The 18,692-nt window shown below is 35.8% G+C and overlaps 1 protein-coding gene across 1 annotated transcript; it reads right to left on the reverse strand.

Moving 5' to 3' along the window:
- Positions 1 to 1,336: 1,336 nt before the first annotated feature.
- Positions 1,337 to 18,289, reverse strand: LOC111783068 (toprim domain-containing protein). The gene is made up of 21 exons (XM_023663947.2): positions 17,647 to 18,289; positions 17,095 to 17,228; positions 15,765 to 15,820; positions 15,344 to 15,401; positions 13,972 to 14,082; positions 12,858 to 12,941; positions 11,572 to 11,652; positions 11,300 to 11,365; positions 11,113 to 11,229; positions 10,065 to 10,112; positions 9,890 to 9,975; positions 9,720 to 9,780; positions 8,484 to 8,666; positions 8,163 to 8,294; positions 7,179 to 7,240; positions 4,721 to 4,804; positions 4,134 to 4,265; positions 3,043 to 3,139; positions 2,734 to 2,868; positions 2,377 to 2,444; positions 1,337 to 1,768 (listed from the first exon to the last, which is right to left on the reverse strand). Exons 1-21 carry the CDS (start codon positions 17,969 to 17,971, stop codon positions 1,696 to 1,698), a joined length of 2,193 nt encoding a protein of 730 aa, XP_023519715.2. The 5' UTR covers positions 17,972 to 18,289; the 3' UTR covers positions 1,337 to 1,695.
- Between the last annotated feature and the right edge of the window lie 403 nt (positions 18,290 to 18,692).

Genomic DNA, 18,692 nt, shown 5'->3' on the forward strand with positions numbered 1-18,692 from the left:
GAGTAGCCGTTGGGAATTTTTATTTTTTATTTTTTTTATTTTTTTAATTTTTAATCACGGATGAGCTATGCTAGCCTGGAGGCCAGCAATTTCGGCTCTAATTGAGATCGCTTTGGGACCCACTGATCTTCGAATCGGACGGATCAGATGAGGCTGGATTCAGGTTGGAAAGACACCTGGCTTTAATTTATTGGAATTATATAATAATAATAATAATACAAAGAATCTTTGTTTTTTTTCCTTTATTATTTTTTTTAATTGACTGGTCAATTTGTTATATGTTTTTTTTATAGGAACTAGTCAAATTCTAATTATTGGAATTTGGAAATTTTATTTTTTAATTTATGTATTTTTTTTAACTACCTTGAATATTTGATATTTTTGGATTATTTTCATTTTCTTTTAATTTTAGTGATTTTTTTTAGTTTTATTTCTTTTTTTTTATTAACATTTTTATTTAAATTTATAGATGAAATTAAAAAAATTCGATGGGTCCCCTATTTCTATAACTACAAATAAGTATTTTTCTTTTCATTTATCTATATTTGGTTTAATTATTAATTTATTAATTTAAAAATGAGAAAAATATAATTTTTCAATTTTAAAGTAATTATTTATATTACTACTTTTAAAGTGTAACACTTGATTTTAGATTAATATTTTAAATATTAAAAATATATTTATTTTTTAATTAACAATATTGAATAAAAAATTATATTTTATTTTGTATTTACCAATGAATAATATTTTTAATTAATTATAATAAATAAAACACTTAATTTCAAGTCGCCCAAAAAATATGTATGATAATATTAATTTTAAACCTAGATATATTAAAATAACATAAATATATGTTTTTTTTTATATGAAAGTTCGTTATTTCAAAATAATGTATATTTTTATTTTTAACTTAATCAAATTAAATTACAAAATCTCCATTTTTTCATTAATTATGTAATTTTTTTCTCATTCTATTTTAATTTATGATATCTATGATATATTTGAAAAATACCCAAAAAAAAAAAAACCCATTTGATATGAACACATTTTGAACTATTTTCAAACTAAATTCTAAAAATTCGTGAATTATATATATATCCACAAAATTGAATATTAAAAAAGCACTTCGAAACTCGTTACAACCACTACTTTAATTTCGTTCGTTTTGGTTCAGTTCAATCTCCTAAAATATTAAAACTAAGCTCAATTTATTAAAAATAAATAAATATAGATTCAATAATTGAAAGATTAGGAGGAAATTGTGAAATGTATTATTGAGAAAATAAAAAATAAATAAATAAATAAAATAAAAAAGCAATGGTTCTGGCAAAGCATCAATCATGGAGTGGTCGCCGACAATGAATTTATAGTCAAAATGTTTTGTTCTTTACACATTCAGCTGATCAGCTGGAATCACAACACTGTCCTTTATGTTCCTGTCTAGTCACATTCAAGCCCACATGCTCCTTTAATATTCATCACATATCATAAATAACCAAAAAAAACAGTCAAAATTATGACATTAAATGTGTTTGGAAGAACATAAACTCCTGTAAAATGGGAGCTACAGCGATGTTTCAAAGAACCTTACAACTCTACAAACATCCATGATCTGTAAGTGGATGAATGGCCATGAATAATACTTGTGACAGCATCACAAGTAATCGATATTCATCTAAGAACGCACACCTTCATTCAAAATTTCGACTTCTTAAGTCTCTGCTCTATTCTAAAGGACTCGTCCGTGTCCAAGAATTCTCCAGTTACCCTGATGAGCATGTCGATAAAACCATTATCGATCGTCGCAGCAAGCAATCAGAAAACGAAGGGAATCATATGAAAGTATAAACAGAGAATTAAGGGAGTGTTGCAATTTGTAAGCCACTAGATGAAATGAAACATTTAACAGTTGGAATTGCAGAATAATAAGTAAAGAATCCTGTCAAGATATTCTACCGTACAAAAAAATCTACGGGTAACGATGATCGTCAATCATTTAGCTCGCAACACAATCATTGAGCTGATAATGAAAGCAAACATCTAGGAAGGTTTAGGAAGTTAAAGATGTGCCCGTTTCTCGACATTCATTACGTAAGTCAGTCCTTATAGACTAGGTTGTCGATTGACCGATAGCTTATACGAAAATTTTGAGCATCAAGAGGCTTGTGTGGTCAGTCCTTATTCGTTCGGTTGTGTTTTCAAAAGTAAAAGGTTTGTTTTCAAATAGTTCGTTCAAAAGGCGTCGAGAAAATATGTTCTTTATAAGATGTTAAACATCCTTAATTTCAGTAAAGTATATATATAACTCATCACCACAAGAAGTCAGAATCAATATGTGAATTCCTGAAAACACTTTGAACAAAGATCTCGACATACCTATTATATGCCAAATAAGCTTCCCCAATTGTTCCTGCAACTTTATTTCGTACTTTCCGTACACATACCTACAAGTAGCAAGATCCCAACGAAAACTAATGTAAACCGAAATCAATATAATGTTTTTCGTGGGTAAATTACCTTTTTGATCTATGACGTTTAAGATTTACGTAACTTTAGTCCCTTCACGTCCACAACATTTAGAAAACGCTAAATTCTATTCTCTCTATTAACAGTACCGTTGGTAATCTAACTTACTAATGGTGTCGTTAATAGAGGGACTAAACGTGAGCAGTTTCAAAATGTCGGGTACTGGATTGATTGCTTTTTTATAATATGTGCACTCTTTGTACTCACCTGTACGAGATCAATGGGACCAGACTCGGGGTCCCTATTACGATGAATAACAATTCCATTATCACATTTGTTAATGAAGTGTGCACTTCCACTTATATCGTACATATTAGGTGCACCTCCAGACCAGTTCTGCAACTGTAAAAAAGCGATGAAAATGTGAGAAAGAACAAGACAAAGAATAGAGATCACAGTGGCTAACGTGTCGTGAATATGAACCGAAAGGGTTTAGATAATGAAGGGAAGCCTGTTTTGAGCTCCAAACAACATTTGTTAGGTGACCACAAGAAGAATGAAAGTTTAGCGACCAACCTGCCTAGGATGTGCAACAAACCAAACATGGCAAGCGTGATGTTGGGCGAACCGTTTGACCTTAGTAAGCATCTGGCTCACATACTCTGTTTCAGTTCTGTCACAAAAAAAGAACTTCCACCCTATAGTGAACCGTACAATAAACAACAAAAGGCGAAAAGAGAAGGCCAAAATTGGCAGCTTAGATCTTTCTTCAGGGCAACAAGCAAAAAAAAAATAATAATAAGTGAAGTTTTGGAAGTACAAATTTGAGTTATATCACCAATGGCGCAAATAATGTTGGAATTGTTCCTTTAGAGCTTACAAATTGAAATGATCAGCAAGCTTTTTCTTCTCATTAAATCTGAGAATAAACACACTGCTCAAGGATATAAGAAAGTTGCAAAATCTTTTAAGGAAGATAAGGATCATCATGTGAGATCTCACATCGGTTCGGGAGGAGAACGAAACATTCTTTATGAGGGTGTGGAATCCTCTCCCTAGCAGATGCATTTTAAAAACCTTGAAGGGAAGCCCGAAAGGGAAAGCACAAAGAGGACAATATCTGCTAGCAGTGTGCGTGGGCTATTACAAATGGTATCAGAGTCAGACACCGGGTGATGTGCCAGCGAGGAGGTTGAGCCCTGAAGGGGAGTGGACACAAGGCAGTGTGTCAGCAAGTACGTTGGGCCCGAAAGGAGAATGGATTGCAGTCCCACATCGATGTGGATTGTGATATCCCACATCGGTTAGGGAGGAGAACGAAATATTCTTTATAAGGGTGTAGAAACCTCTCCCTAGTAGACGCATTTTGAAAACCTTGAGGGGAAAACCGAAAGGAAAAGCTCAAAGAGGACAATATTTGCTAGCGGTGAGCTTGGGCTCTTACAAATCACAACCAAGAAAATATTACATAAAAGCTAAGTATTATCACTAAGATCGAAGAAAGCATAGTCATCCATGGTAGAAGGCCACAGGAGATATCTGCCAGATTGTCTGCTAAGTATTATCACTTCAGTTTAGATTTTTTAATTTGAATTAGATTTGTTTTAGATAAAGTTCTTTGATTAAGATTTGGCTAAGATTAGAACTAACAAAATGATAACACTCACTGGCTGGAAGGCCGTTGATGATCAAGCTCGTTATACGGGTCAATTACGAGTCCAGAAACTCCATGCCTTAAAACTGCTGCTTTTGCAAGATCCAGGACCCAATTAATACTTGGGAGGGACTCATTTTCACACCTAGTCCAGTGAACAAGAGAAAAAACACATTCAAAAGCACATCAAGAGGTTTGTAGGGAGGCAAAAATGAAAAAGTAATAAAAAAAAACTAAAAATTTGATCATGATTCAAATGTCATAACAAAAAAAAAAAAAAAAAAAAAGCTTCCATTAAGCACTTGATTAATTAGAGAATCGAGTATAACATGTTTCTTGAGGTACTATCTTCTGAGAAAATTACAAGAAAAAAACCACAAATCAAGATCCTAACATGGTAAGGACATTTTCTTCGTGAACTAGAACGTTTCACGGATACGACCGAAATTCAACAGCCAGAAACACATATCTTTCGGTTACGAAGATCGCTCTTTACACAAACTGGCCATGTAAGATTATATCTTGAGATGTTAAGTACTAGTAGTAATGTATGAATATGAAAAATAACCAACAATATATATTTCAGACTTCTCCATTTACCTTGCAAGAAAAAATGTATCATTTAACCATTGCTTGCCTTGCTCCAACTCATCGAGACTCATTCGTTCTACAGCTCCACCGTAACTTGAGGACATAAAAGAGGAAAGACAAAGTTAGTTGACAATTTAATTTATGAAAATCCGAACTTTAGTGCGGATGAACGGTCCACAAACGGGAGCCAGCTTACACAAAAAGACTCTTGTCGAGTAAAACAAGACCACGAGCGTATTGCAGGGAGAAAAAGGCTATGGGTTAATTTGGAGTATTTTCAAAATAGTTTTCTATTTTTGTTTTCCAAACTGTTCTTAAGCATTATGATTAGAATGTTTGTAGAGTTTAAAGCTATTGTTTGATTCAAACCTTTATTGACAAAGCTCTCAAGTCATGATTTTAGAATAAATGTTCTACTCTGTAACGGCTCAAGCCCACCGTTAGTAGATATTGTCCTCTTGAGGCTTTTCCTTTCGGGCTTCCACTTGAGGTTTTTAAAATGCGTCTGCTAGGGAGAGGTTTCCACACTATTATATATTATGCTTCGTTCTCCTCCCCAACCGATGTGGGATCTCACAATCCACCCCCTTCAAGGCCCAGCGTCCTTGCTGGCACTCGTTCCCTTCTCCAATCGATGTGGGACCCCAATCCACCCCCTTCGGGCCTAACGTCCTTGCTGGCACACCGCCTTATGTCCACCCCCCTTCAGGGCTCAGCCTCCTCATTGGCACATCACCCGGTGTCTAGCTTTGATACCATTTGTAACGGTCCAAGCCCACCGCTTGCAAATATTGTCCTCCTTGGGCTTTCCCTTTCGGGCTTCCCCTCAAGATTTTTAAAACACGTCTGCTAGGGAGAGGTTCCACACTTTTATAAACATTGTTTCGTTCTCCCTAACGGATGTGGAATTTTACAATATCATTAGTGAAAAAAACTAAAACAAAACGAGAAATTTTTCACTAAATTAAACCTAAACAACAAAAAAATGATTTAAACAATCTGCCAAACAAGCCCTTCTCATTTATATGCAAAGACTTAGCAAATAATGTTTTAGTAACAATGACCAATAAACAAGTGAAAAAATAAGGTCCGCCTTGACAGCCCGACCTGTACAAGGGACCTTAGCCTAGCTGAGCACTGGTTTGGGACCATGACCCCCAAACCAGAAGACTGCATCTTCAAATTTTGTCTTGGCCTAATCACTTAAAGATGCACTTTTTGTATCAGTGGTACATGACAAGGAGAAATAATATCTTTATTATTTCAATGATTGTCCTTCCTTGACACTAAAGAGTCCACAAAGGCCAACTAGATTATAAAATGTAGAACCGTTGCGTAAATTATCTTGCTCACATTTCTTCTTAATTTTCAGGAGGTACATGTATCTTTTATAATAAAAAATTTAAGAAAAAACTAACTAAATACCTAGATACTAGGCAACAATATAGAAAAATAAATCTAACTCAATTCCTAAATATTAGTAACAATATAGATATAATTAAGACTAGGATTTACATGATATGGTTAAGGTCATTCCTTGAACACTCCCCCTAAGCTGCGGAAATAGATATCGTCCATTCCCAACTTGGACTAGATAGGATTATATGCAGTATTGAGGTTGTCGGTTGCCACATACAAAGCCGTTCCTTTAGCTTGCTTTGGGTGGAGGTTGTCGGTTGTTCTTTCACCCACCCAAAGAATAATGGAAGTGTGCTTTGGAATGTGGCATTTTCTTTTCTTTTTTTTTTTTTTTTTTGGCTGAATGATGTAATCGTTTACTTGAGAAAAACAAAAAAATCTGTAGGGGTATGGTGAGGTATTGAGAGGAGGTTTGGTCCCTTGTTGGGCTTAATGCCTTGTTTCAACGTTTGTATTAAATGAATTTTGTAATTTCTCGCTGGCCTTTAGTCTTCTAGGTTGGAGCCATCCTCTAAAGGGTTTGGCTATTAAAACTGTAACAGCTCAAGTCATCGCTAGCAGATATTGTCCGCTTTGCCTTGTACGTATCGCCGTCAGTTCACGGCTTTAAAATGCATCTACTAGAAAGAGGTTTTCACACTCTTATATGGAATGCTTTGTTCCCCTCTCCAACCGATGCGGGACCTCACAATCCACCCTCCTTGGGGGCCAGCGTCCTCGCTGGCACATCATCGGGAGTCTAGCTCTAATACCATTTGTAGCAGCTCAAGCCCACTGCTAGAAGATATTGTCCGCTTTGGCTCGTTATGTATCGTCATCAGCCTCACAGTTTTAAAACACGCCTGATAGGGAGAGGTTTTCACACCCTTATATATAGAATGCTACGTTCCTCTCTCCAACCGATGTGGGATTTCATAAAAACTATTCATAATAGTTGAATCTCAGTCGTGGCAGCAAAGCCACTCTACCCCTTTGTATCTTTTGGTTGAATATGATAGTTATAGAAATCAGGGTAGTGAGAGAACAAAAAGTACAATCTAAAACTTACCGAGCAGAAAAGAACGGCTTCTTGATGCGTTTCTCCAATAGTTTTCTTGCATGCTCTCGAACCTATAAATAATTCATCAGAAAAAATTTAGATTGAAACAGGGCAAGAGAAGGAAGGAAAATTAAGAAATAGAATCTGTTGGATTCCCTTAATTTTACTAGTTATCTCACAAAATAAACTAATTTCATTAAGAGAGAACGTATAGAGGAACGAGGGGTCACATAAAAGGGTCTCCAACTGGTCATCGAAACCGTGACACTATAATACTAATCACCACGTATTTAAAAACATAAGATTAATTCTGAAGAGTTGACTTTGAAAACTCTCCAAAACAACAAACAAAGCAATAAGGATACCAACTCCGCTCACACCCCGGGGAGCATCTGCTCCCCATGCAACACGCACTCCACGGGGGGATGCCCCCAATCAAGACAAAAGCCCTTGGGAGGAAACGCCCCCCTAAAGCCTCTGTTACACTCAAACCCGTTACACTAGGAACATGTACATAAGGAACGGTTACATTTAGAACAAATGCCTTACAAAATTTGTTCCCCCATATTCTCATCTTTTATGTATAGTTTTTTCATATTATAGATTGTTTTATATTTATGCATATAACTTACTGTATCTATATAACTCATACCATGTTTCCTAAACTAATGTTCGCAGAGGATGTCTCAAGAACCCAATACACAAAAGATGACAAAATGAATTTTGGAAAGAGCAAAGAGAACTTATGTTCGTTAGCATATCAATTTAATTCAAACAATGTTGTAATAAATTGATTGTTTCAAGACTAAAATTAATCTTAGAACTTCAATGAAATACAGATATCGACGTCATAAGAGAAACGTGCAAAAAGCAACACCTAGCCCAAAATCCCAAAGAAATACAGATATCGACGTCAAGTGCGTAGAATCTTTTAGTAAAGGAACATACAGAAAAATGTCAACCACGGGCAGCTCAGAAGTTTGAACAGCTCACCTGATTCTCCATAGAGCAGAGAACAAATTTCCAACCAGAACTTTCATTAAGATTGCATAGCAGAGCATCAATCCATTCACTCTTTCCTGAGTTAGGAATACCAGTGACAATGGTAAGCTCCCCTGGGACAACCTGTTTAAACCAAAGGCTTTAGCTATGATAGATCTAAAAAATTTCATTTTTCTGATACAAATTTTTGCAAGTTTCCTTATACAGACGTAAAAAAGGATCGCATCCTACACACAAATATCCAATTACCTTCATTCCATTAAAGAACAAAGCCAATATTTTCAAAGAAAGAGTTTGCTAGTTTGAACTCACGTTGTACAAATCATTGAGAGCCTTCCATCCAGTCGGGACGCCAAACTCATTTCCACCTTTCTTGTGATAATATGAATCAATCTCGTCGAAGTAATTTTTGAAGTTAAATAATCCGCGTATAGGAAACAGTTCTGCATTATCAACTACTTCCCTCAGGGCTTCAGGGCCCAAATACATCAGAACCTAAACACAATAAAAAAGAGAAGTGATCCTCTATACAAATAATGTCCTACTATTACAGTTATGAAAGAATTTTCCTATGACCAAAAGAATTCTAAGACTTCTTATCTTAAAGAATTCTTTGATTTCTCCCCTTCCCTATTAACCAAAGAGGAGTTCGTAGAAGCACCGCTCCATTGAACTTTTCCTTCCCTTTAAGCTACTGGCCCCCAAGGACTTCTATAAGCCACTCATCAAGAGTTCTAGGTAAACACACTGGTAAGTCCAATTCATTTTAAATGAAAGATGACTTCCCGAACGCAAAGGGCATGGAAAAGGTGGTCCAAGAATTCCTCACCATCATGGCAAAGGCAGCAGAATGAGGGAATTTCTTTTGAAGCTTCTGGTGGGCGTTAAGAAACATCTTAACCTCCTTGAGGATCTTGAACTTCCAAACTAGGTTAACCTCCCTACTCAATCTAATTTTTTTTTTTTTTAACAAGAAATAACTTTTCCTTGATTATAAGAAAAGGAAACACTCTGAAAGTCTTCCCTTCTCGTGAATGAGAGGATGGAAAGGAACTCTTTGATCGTCTCGGAAGCCCCTATGCCTGGCCAAGTCCAGGTTGAACTCAAAAAAACTGTCCCAAACTGCATAAGCAACATCACAACTATAAAGAAAATGATTAAAGTTCCCTAACTGTGGTTTGAACTCGGTTTATAGTTGCCAATTAGGTTTATGAAAAAAACCTAATAGTCGATCGTTACTTTAATCTGAGTACACTACCTCCAAGATAGAGCTCAACTAGACTTCTGACTTCTCCCTATATCTTAATTGTAATGTTCTTTGAAAGATGTTATGAGTACCAAAAAGATGACTTTCCACTCAATATCTTATCTATAAGGCTCATTGCCCAAAGCAAGCTTTGTCTAGGAAAAGAGAAAAAAAGTAGCAGAAATATCAACAGTATTTCCCATCAAAGCTTTAAATCTAATAAAAATTAACTCCTTTAGAAGAGAAAAATAAATGAATCAACAAATGGACAGCAACAACAATAATGGATATATAATTCCAACCTCATTTGCATCTTTGAAATGATTGGCCTCATTCTTTTTTGGCCATTTGACCCTCCAACATCTAAGAATGAAAAATGAAAATGCACGTTACTAGCCAAACTACTCCACATCTATTCCAACCAAATAATGAATTGTAGTGAGAAAAAAGAAAAACAAAAAAAAAAAAAAACCTTTCCCTTCCAACACGACGTGCAATCTCCTCTGCTAAAGCTTGACCAGGAGCATCCCCATCAGTAGCAAGTATAATGCGTGATGCCTATCAATTTCAATATCATTTATACTAGACAGCTTTCGAAGCCCTACAATGTGTTTATGCTTAAAAGAAATGGAACTATATTTGCCAACCTTACTCAGGTAGTCTTTGCAGTTCCATAGATACTGATATTTCATATCCTAGCTTCACACGAAACATGAAATATGCATTTCAATCAGACTAAAATAAATGAACATCAATCAAATAATAAGAATAATAATTCAATTTTTGATATGACAGTGTTAGCTTTGTGGAGAGGATGAATAGTTTCAAATGAATAATAGTGCACACAATGAAATATTACAAATGCACCGAAACCGAAGTTTTTGGCCAAAGAGAAGAACGATAAAATATTTTTTTTATGCATGCATGCTCACAATTATTTCTCGCCTTTTATGACACAAAGATAGACCTTCTCGCGCTATTTTGGAAAGGGTGACGTATGGCCATTTAACAAAAGGGTATGAAGGCAAATTAAACACACGAACATTACCCACACAGGTATAAAATGAGAGAAAGAGCTAGACTGGGCAGCAAAACAAGAACGCTGATCCAAAAAAAAAAAACAAACAAACATTCTCAAACCGACCATCTCTGGCAAGAAAATAACAAAATATGAAATTTCGAAAAATACGAGGCCTTTAAGCAGACTGGATATCCTCTCACAGCCCCTTGTAATTTTATTCTTTGGCTCCTTTGTTTGATATCAGCATAAATATTTAGACAGTCTGCTTACTTTGGTACTATATTTCTCCTGATGAAAGTGATTTGTTAATCAGTTTTTAAAAATAAAATTAAAATGAAATCCATTGCTAATGCTAGTTAACTAATTTCATCAAGGAAGATCTGCTAGCTATATGAGCTAATTCTGTAAGACCTCTACTTAGACATATATTAGTCTGCAAAGTGAAGACAACGTCTGTTACTTGAAGAAGAAGCGAGAGAATATTAAGGAAAAAACCATGTAGTCTGCAGAGCGAAGACAAAGTATGTTACTCAATGAGGAAGTACAGAATCCCAGAGATGAATCAGGTGAGGTGTCAATGAAGATGGCTACCACGTCATCGTTATAAAAAGGTATATAAATCTGATGACTAAAGTTAAGGATTAACAAAAAAATCAGGGTCCTCAAAGAACAACCTGATCTACAGGAGGCACGTCCTTTTGGGAAGCTGACGGTGGTGCACCATCTGGAACGCTCACGCAATTATGGAAACCAGCTTCTGCCATTGAAAGCTTGTCTATCTCCCCTTCAACCTACATTATAAAGGAAAATTATGAGTGATAGATCTAAGTGGAGAAACTTTCCACACTAAATAGCTCATACTATGATTATATCGCTTGCGCCATCTATGTCATCCAATCCATAAAATATTTTCTCAGTATTTGCCTCCTGAAATAAAGGAATGGTAGACAATTAGATGATGATTAAATATATATTATACAAGCAAAACATAGCCCATTGTTCTTTCGGGAAGAAGGGAAAATCAAAATGCATTTAAGCTGAATCAAGTGGTTAAATTTACTCAAAAGTATATGTTAAATCTTTAGGATATAAAAAATTATCATAGGGTGTTATTTATAAGTTAAAACAAGAACCTGCCAGAACTTCTTGTTGACATCACGATACTTGCAACTAATTAATGCTCCACGTCGTTTATATGTAAACGCAATACTGATCTGTCAAAACAAATGTAAGCAGTCAGAAGAGGCAAATCATGGTCAAATATTTAGTCCAGTAAGCAAATCAAAATTTATACAAAATAAGAGTTATGTCTTCGATGTCACCAAAGTAATCAAAACTTTCAGCATTCTTGCTGTCAAATTTTGTATGGCAACTAAAAGTATTTTATTTTCCATTTTAAGATTTTCTCCATGCATCCCACCCCCAAACGTGTTGAGGGGAGTCCCACATTGGCTAATTTAGGGAATGATCATGGGTTTATAAATAAGGAATACATCTCCATTGGTATGAGGCCTTTTGGGGAACCCAAAAGCAAAGCCAAGAGAGCTCATGCTCAAAGTGGACAATATCATACCATTGTAGAGAGTTGTGGTTCCTAACATGGTATCAGAATCATGTCCTCAACTTAGTCATGTCAATAAAATCCTCAAGTGTCGAACAAAGAAGTTGTGAACCTCGAATGTGTAGTCAAAAGTGACTCAGGTGTCGAACAAAGGGTGTACTTTGTTCGAAGGCTCCAGAGAAAGGGGCCGAGCCTCAATTAAGGGGAGGTTGTTCAAGGGCTTCATAGGCCTCAGAGGAGGATTTATAGTGTACTTTGTTCAAGGAGAGGATTGTTGAGGATTGTTGGGAGGGAGTCCCACATTGGCTAATTTAGGGAATGATCATCGGCTTATAAGAAATACATCTCCATTGGTATGAGGCCTTTTGGAGAAACCAAAAGTAAAGCCACGAGAGCTCATGCTCAAAGTGGACAACATTATACCATTGTGGAAAGTTGTGGTTCCTAACAAAACGCACAAAAAGGTATATAACAACTAATCATTAAATAGATCAAAACTTGTAATTTAAAGGCTTAAACCCTCCCCCTAATACACCGGAAAAAAAAAAAGTAAAACGTAACCTTGTTTAATAGTTTTCCCTGTACTTCAAAAATCCAAAATGCCATGTATTTCCTTGTTTTTTTTGTTCTAACTCAATGGAAAAATATAAACAATAATCAAAGGCAGCTAGAAAGGACAACAAAAGATCAAATGGTAATTTATGCAATTGATATATTCGTCAACGATTATGAAGCACACTTTATCAACACAGATTTGAAATGCAATCTTAGCGTAGCGTGCTTCAGATGCCATTAAGAGAATATCATCCTAAGGTCAACGCTCCGTAGCTAGTTCAATTCAATAACAGCTCCTTTTACCTGATTATTGGATCTTTTCTGCATAACTGAATTTCTTAACAATGTGTCCTTGGATATCAGTCGCTCAGCAAAATAAGCAACCAGCTGAAACAAGAAACATAATTATTTTCTCTATGTTCCATATACAGATAACATACAACAACTGCAAGTGTAATTGATAGGCATATACCAACGGAAATATTTGTATTAATGCTTAAAGGATTGAATAATTTCATTTTTTAGTTGAGTAATTTATTACTTCAAACTTATCCAAAAAAAAAAAAAAAAATTATAAAGAGTTGGATGATAAAAGTCCCACATCGGCTAATTTAGGGAATGATCATGGATTTATAATCAAGGAATACTCTCTCCATTGGTTTGAGGCCTTTTGGGGAAGCCCAAAGCAAAGCCATGAGAGCTTATGCTCAAAGTGGACAATATCATACCATTGTGGAGAGTCGTGTTCATCTAACATGGTATCAGAGTCATGCCCTAAACTTAGTCATGCCAATAGATTGGTAAATCCTCAAATGTCGAACAAAGGACTCCAAAAGAAAAGAAGTCGAGCCTCCTCGAAGGCAGTCAAAAATGACTAAGACTCCAAAGGAGTCGAGCCTCGATTAAGGGGAGGCGTACTTTGTTCGAGGGGAGGGGTTGGATGATGAAAGTCCCACATCGGCTAATTTAGGGAATGATCATAGGTTTATAATCAAGGAATACTTTCTCCGTTGGTTTGAGGCCTTTTGGGGAAGCCCAAAGCAAAGCCATGAGAGCTTATGCTCAAAGTGGACAATATCATACCATTGTGGAGAGTCGTGTTCATCTAACATAAAGTTTTTATTTTATTTTTTAAAAAAAAAAAAATCCCGAAAACAAAGATGATAGTATTATATCTATTTTTAATTTGTTTTAGAAAATTTTAATTAAGTTTTGGGCTAAGTTTAAATTCTTAATTTAAAGAAAGATGAGTATTCCTAATCTAACAAAATGTAGGATTACAATAAAGGATAAACAATTGATGGGCACCTATAAATAAGATATTTAGAAAACTAAACAAAAGCATACATATATGCTTTTACAAACATCAGATAGCAATAATCATAATCAAATGAAGAACAATATAAAAATCGACCACCTCATCGCACAGTGGTTCAAGTTGTAGGCTCTCCACTGTAATTTTTCGTTTCTTCTGCTTAAGTGTGAGTTGTCCAGAAATTTGATGTGATGACCGACCATCAGCAAAAGCCTGCCATCAAAAGCTATGCTAAGCCAAATAACTCAATCATGCATTCATATAAATTGAAGCAATATGTAACTATAAGGACCAATTTGGATTGTGAACATTTTTCCATTTTTATAAGAAACATTCCTTCACAACCATAAAAGAAAGAAAACACGAGGGATAAGACATCCTTGTGAGGTCGAGCATGATAGCATCAACCACCTGCAATTGGTAGATGATGAAATCCTTCAAAGCATGAAAATTAGGTTGTGACTCCCTCCGATGTAAAATCTGCCACTCACAAAATTTGACCTTCTTTGCAAGCGACAAAAGTAGAAGTAACCTCAGTCGGAGAAGTGACCGACAAAATATGTAAAAGGGATCAAGAGGAGGAGCCTCTCAAAGGATCGGGAGACAAAGTTCTCGAGTCTCTTCTCTCCAGAAAAATGCATTGGTCTTGCAAAAGGGAAAGAAGAACATCTATCGGCTCTCTATCAAAAAAGGACAACTGAAGCCCAAGGAGATCAAAGAAGAATCAGACAGAGAAGGCAGAATTGAAGCCACTGAAAGTTGGTTCTACTAAGAGAGGTGACATAAACCAGGAAATATCTCCCAAAAATAAACATTCAAAAGGGAATCCATAAGTGATAGCTTTCGAGAGGTTTTTCCTAGGCCCATAGATCGAACCACAGTTTGCCACACACTCAAAAGGGTGCGGGTCATATCTGCTCACAATAACTTTGTACCATAAAGCATCAAGCTGCATGACGAATCACCATGACCACTTAGCTAACAATGTATCATTATGTAATCTCAGGCTCTGGATCTCTAATCTTCCTAATTACATAGACTTCACCATTAACTCCCCAAATGTGACCCTCCCCCACGGCCTTTTTTTACGAGAAGTTCCTTATCACTCTCAAAGAGACTTACACACGAATAACAAAATTCTAAACAGGGACAAGTAGATGGTAATACCACTCAATCAAACTCTCTGAAATGTTCCATGATATTTGAACAGAGTACAAGAATTTAAAACAAAAACAAAATTACCTTATCAAAAAAATCAAACAAAACAATAATCGAACAACTCTTTTTTTATAAGAGACAATTTCATTGATGATTGAAATTTATAAAATGGATGTCATGACGTTTACAAACAAACCTTCCCAATTAACAAAGAGGGAGGGAGGTATAACGGAATGACTTTTCAAAATTGACCCTGTGTGAAAGGGCCCAACCACATTTTGCACAAAAGCACACCCAAATGAATTATTATTAATACCAGAGTACGGCCTTTCCAACCACATTTTGCACGAAAGCACATCCAAACAGCAGCTCCCCTGATATTTGAAATAAAAATTAGAAACCTACAATACTCGAAAAGACAAAGGTTGCAGAATATAGGACAATGGAAATGAAGGATTGAAAATTGTAAGGGATGGAAAGGAAATCCAACCACTTTTTGTACATGAGAAAAGTAATAATTTCGTTGGACACAAAGATAAAGGTGAGAAGTCAAACTAGGTTCGTGGCACGTACAAAACTAACCAAAAAAAAAAACCTCCCTGTAATGCCCAAAAAGATGCCATTTAAAAATCATCCTGAATAACTTCCACAAGAACATTTAAAACATATGTAAACCATAAAAGATACACACAAAAAGACTATCAGTGTAACATATAAAAAGATGCCATAAATCTTACCCATCTTCTGAGATATGTAGGGATAAGGCCCGTTCCCCTGAATCGCCACCTTTGCACTGGCACCAATTTGATACAGAATTAATCAGGGCATGACATAAATTTAAAATTTTGAAGATTTTAAATAAATCAAAACTACCTCGTTTCACTTAGAAGTTTCAAGTTTATAACCAATAGATGAAGGCAACAAGTTAAACCAATTTATTGGAACCAAAACGAAAAAATAATGTGTAAAGCCAGTTCCAGCAATAAGTAGGAAAGACATTAGTCGAGACTTTCAAACAATTTCCTAAATTTTTCTTCGTCCAAACCGTTACCATTCCAAGTTCCCTTGCTATCGTTTAAAATCTCAAGCACAGTGTGTCTAAAAAAAAGTGTCCGCAATTGTATTGTATGTGGATCTATCTGTGTGTGAAGTGTTTCTTGATCACCTCCATACTAAGATCATCTCCAAGTACCTCTTGAGAAATGCAAAAAATGACAGTAAAATTTGCAAGCTAACCCTGTTAAAGTAGTTGCACCATGGTCTCTTTGATCATGGTCATCTTGCAATGAGAGAGCCTATACAAAAGATGATACCACAAAGCTATAATAGTGTTGTCGATCCTAGGGTCAATCTAGAAAGATGTGTTTCCTCCATCACCCACCCTATGGCGAACGCAGTTGGTGATAAGGTTTTAATGCTTTTTTACAAACTTACATTGCCCCTTCACAAAAGGTGGGGAGGGATCGATTAGTACATGATGTAGAAGCGTATTTAACCTTTATAAGATTCTTCCACGAGGTGGTGGAGGAATCTCCATGGCCCCTTTGGATCATGTTTTCCTACATTGTTAGTTAGCTCATAGATGTTGGCCATTCCTTTAAAGCTACTCAGGTTTTCGATTTGCCCCCTTAGTGTGAGGATGCCTTTAGAATTTGTGGCTAAGGTTGGTTCTACCCAACTACTTTCAAGTTACGCAGTCCGAGCACCAACGGAGATGCAAGTTGGAAAGAAATCACAGGAGTTCTGAACATAAGTTCTCTGTTTTTACTAATTTTTAAAATAATATAAAGCTCATTGCTTCTTGGTAGGACGGTAGAAATAGCAAAAAAAATTGTAATTATTGTCTCTCGATGATCGTTCAATATTGGAAAGCCTTCTTGTGATTAACTACTTTAGAGGGGGAGCTTCTCTTCCCCTACCCCTAGGCTGTCTTTTTGTTTTTTCATCAATATATCTTCAGGTTTCTTATAAAGAAAATCTTTTAGAAGCTGGAAGCTGTTTTCACTTCTACAAATTGGATAAATATCTCAAGATAGCATAAAGAAGCTGACATTAGAAACCCAATACCATTGGACAAAGCAAGTGGTTGGTCTGCCCAGGAACACAAAATTCAGCATCAATGTCAAGTTCCTGCAACTTTTTTTTCAGAATATTCAATCGCGTCAAGCTTAAAGCCTCGGCTAGTGGATTCTCCATAAATGCTGCACGAAAAAGAGATGCAAAATAACGTTAAAACTAAACAAACATCAAGTCAAGACATTGCCTGCAAATTACTTTGCTGTCTTAAAAGTGAACTGAATTCTTTCTTGTTAAAGAATCTCTTTCTAGTTGCTTTAGAACAATTAGGAGATTCTCTCGAAGAAATATGGGGTTCTACTTCGGATGGCAACATGCTACTGGTTGGAAGTACCGTTTATGGGGTCAAATCAATACGTTCGAAGAAGAAAGATTGGAATATCAATCCCAATCCCATCAATCGATCGCTGTTTCGAGAAATACAAGACATAGCCTCTCCGAACCACCAAGCCAGGAAACATGAGGTTGCTCCTAGCCTAACTACAAGCCCAAGTACAAGCCTAACTACAATTCAAAAGCCCTAAACAGCTCAAAAACGATTACCTGGAGGTCTGGGAACATTGGCATGAGAAGTGAAAGAAGAAACCCCATTTGGTTTCATGGAAAACGCCTTGCCACGGGACATGGGTCGTACGGGAAATGAACCATGAAGAACAGAATTGCTTTTGTACAGGAAAAACCTCTGCAAAGAAGAAGAAGAAGAAGAAGAAGAAGAAGAAGAAGAAGAAGAAGAAGAAAGGGGCGACAGGAAAAGCAGAGAAGACGACTTGCATAAATTGAAGGAACCCATTAGATAAAATGAGGAGGAAAGGGAAGAGAGCTTGGAGAAGGAGCTACAGAGACACTGATTGTGATGAAGAAAACGCATGGCTGGGTAGGTGGGGCTAGGGTAATCGGCTGCCTATGGCCTCCATTTCCCTGTCTACAGAGTTAACATAGTGGGTAGAGAGTGAAGAAAGCAGAAGGCCATTAATATTGAATGTTGGTGAAGAAATGAAGAAATTAATGGGTGTGCGAAGCGCAGAGTGGCTCTTGGCTGCTGAAACTCTTCGGCTTCGTGCGCTATGAAAATCCTAACCTTTCTGCCGCCGCTCGCTTACGAACACAAATGAACCCGACCTCGAAACGAGAAGCCCTCTGCTCTGCACAACTCGCGCCTGCGGGATTATTTTCCCTGTCAAATTCAAACCAAGATATCATTCGTTCATTTTACATCAGCTAAATTAATTAATTAATTTCTCTTTTTTTAATTTCAAAAATAACTTATGACTTAAAAAAAAATTAAAATATTTATTTCTTTCTTTCTTTCTTTTTTTTAAATCATTAGTTTCAAAAAAATATTCTATAAAAAGTTTGGTTAATATCCTAAATTTTATTAACTTCAAAAATACTTTTAAATTTTTTTTAAAATTTAAAAATATATTTACAGCTAATACCGTGTTTAAAAAAATACTCATCAATTTTTTAAATTAACATGGTAGATCATTAAATATATTTTTAAATTTTTTAAAAAAAATTAAAGGGTATTAATTACATTTTTAAAAATTCAAGATATTTTTAAAATATTATTAGAAATTTTTTCCAAAACT

The sequence above is a fragment of the Cucurbita pepo genome, chromosome 20 (assembly GCF_057944985.1).
Source record: "Cucurbita pepo subsp. pepo isolate OVF chromosome 20, ASM5794498v1, whole genome shotgun sequence".
NCBI lineage: Eukaryota > Viridiplantae > Streptophyta > Magnoliopsida > Cucurbitales > Cucurbitaceae > Cucurbita > Cucurbita pepo.